This window comes from Penaeus monodon, chromosome 19, assembly GCF_015228065.2.
Source record: "Penaeus monodon isolate SGIC_2016 chromosome 19, NSTDA_Pmon_1, whole genome shotgun sequence".
Taxonomy (NCBI): Eukaryota; Metazoa; Arthropoda; class Malacostraca; order Decapoda; family Penaeidae; genus Penaeus; species Penaeus monodon.
The window spans coordinates 40,086,990-40,087,286 of NC_051404.1; the positions used below are offsets into that span (position 1 = coordinate 40,086,990).

At 37.0% G+C, this 297-nt stretch overlaps 1 protein-coding gene across 1 annotated transcript in view; it reads left to right on the forward strand.

The window, feature by feature from the left end:
- LOC119585236 (eukaryotic translation initiation factor 1A, Y-chromosomal-like) overlaps positions 1-297 on the forward strand; it is a 12,473-nt gene that overhangs the window by 6,228 nt on the left and 5,948 nt on the right. Inside the window, exon 2 of the mRNA XM_037933896.1 lies at positions 199-293. Within this exon, the coding sequence (XP_037789824.1) occupies positions 199-293 (95 nt within the window). The remainder of the gene's footprint in view (positions 1-198; positions 294-297) is intronic.

Genomic DNA, 297 nt, shown 5'->3' on the forward strand with positions numbered 1-297 from the left:
CAGGGTAAATTTACTCAAATTTGTCAGGGTACACTGACTATTTTTGTATGTGATGTGAATCCTTGCCAAGAAAACCAAAGAAATGTTATGACTCCTCTCCAGATTTAGAAAGCGAAGTGTTCAAGAAAAATAGAAGTTCCCTAATTTGTAAAATACATACATATTTAGTATTCATTTTCAAATTGCTTCATCTTTCAGGAAAGGGAGGAAAGAACAGGCGACGTGGTAAGAATGAGAATGAAGCCGAGAAGAGAGAATTGATCTTCAAGGAGGAGGGCCAAGAATATGCCCAGGTAA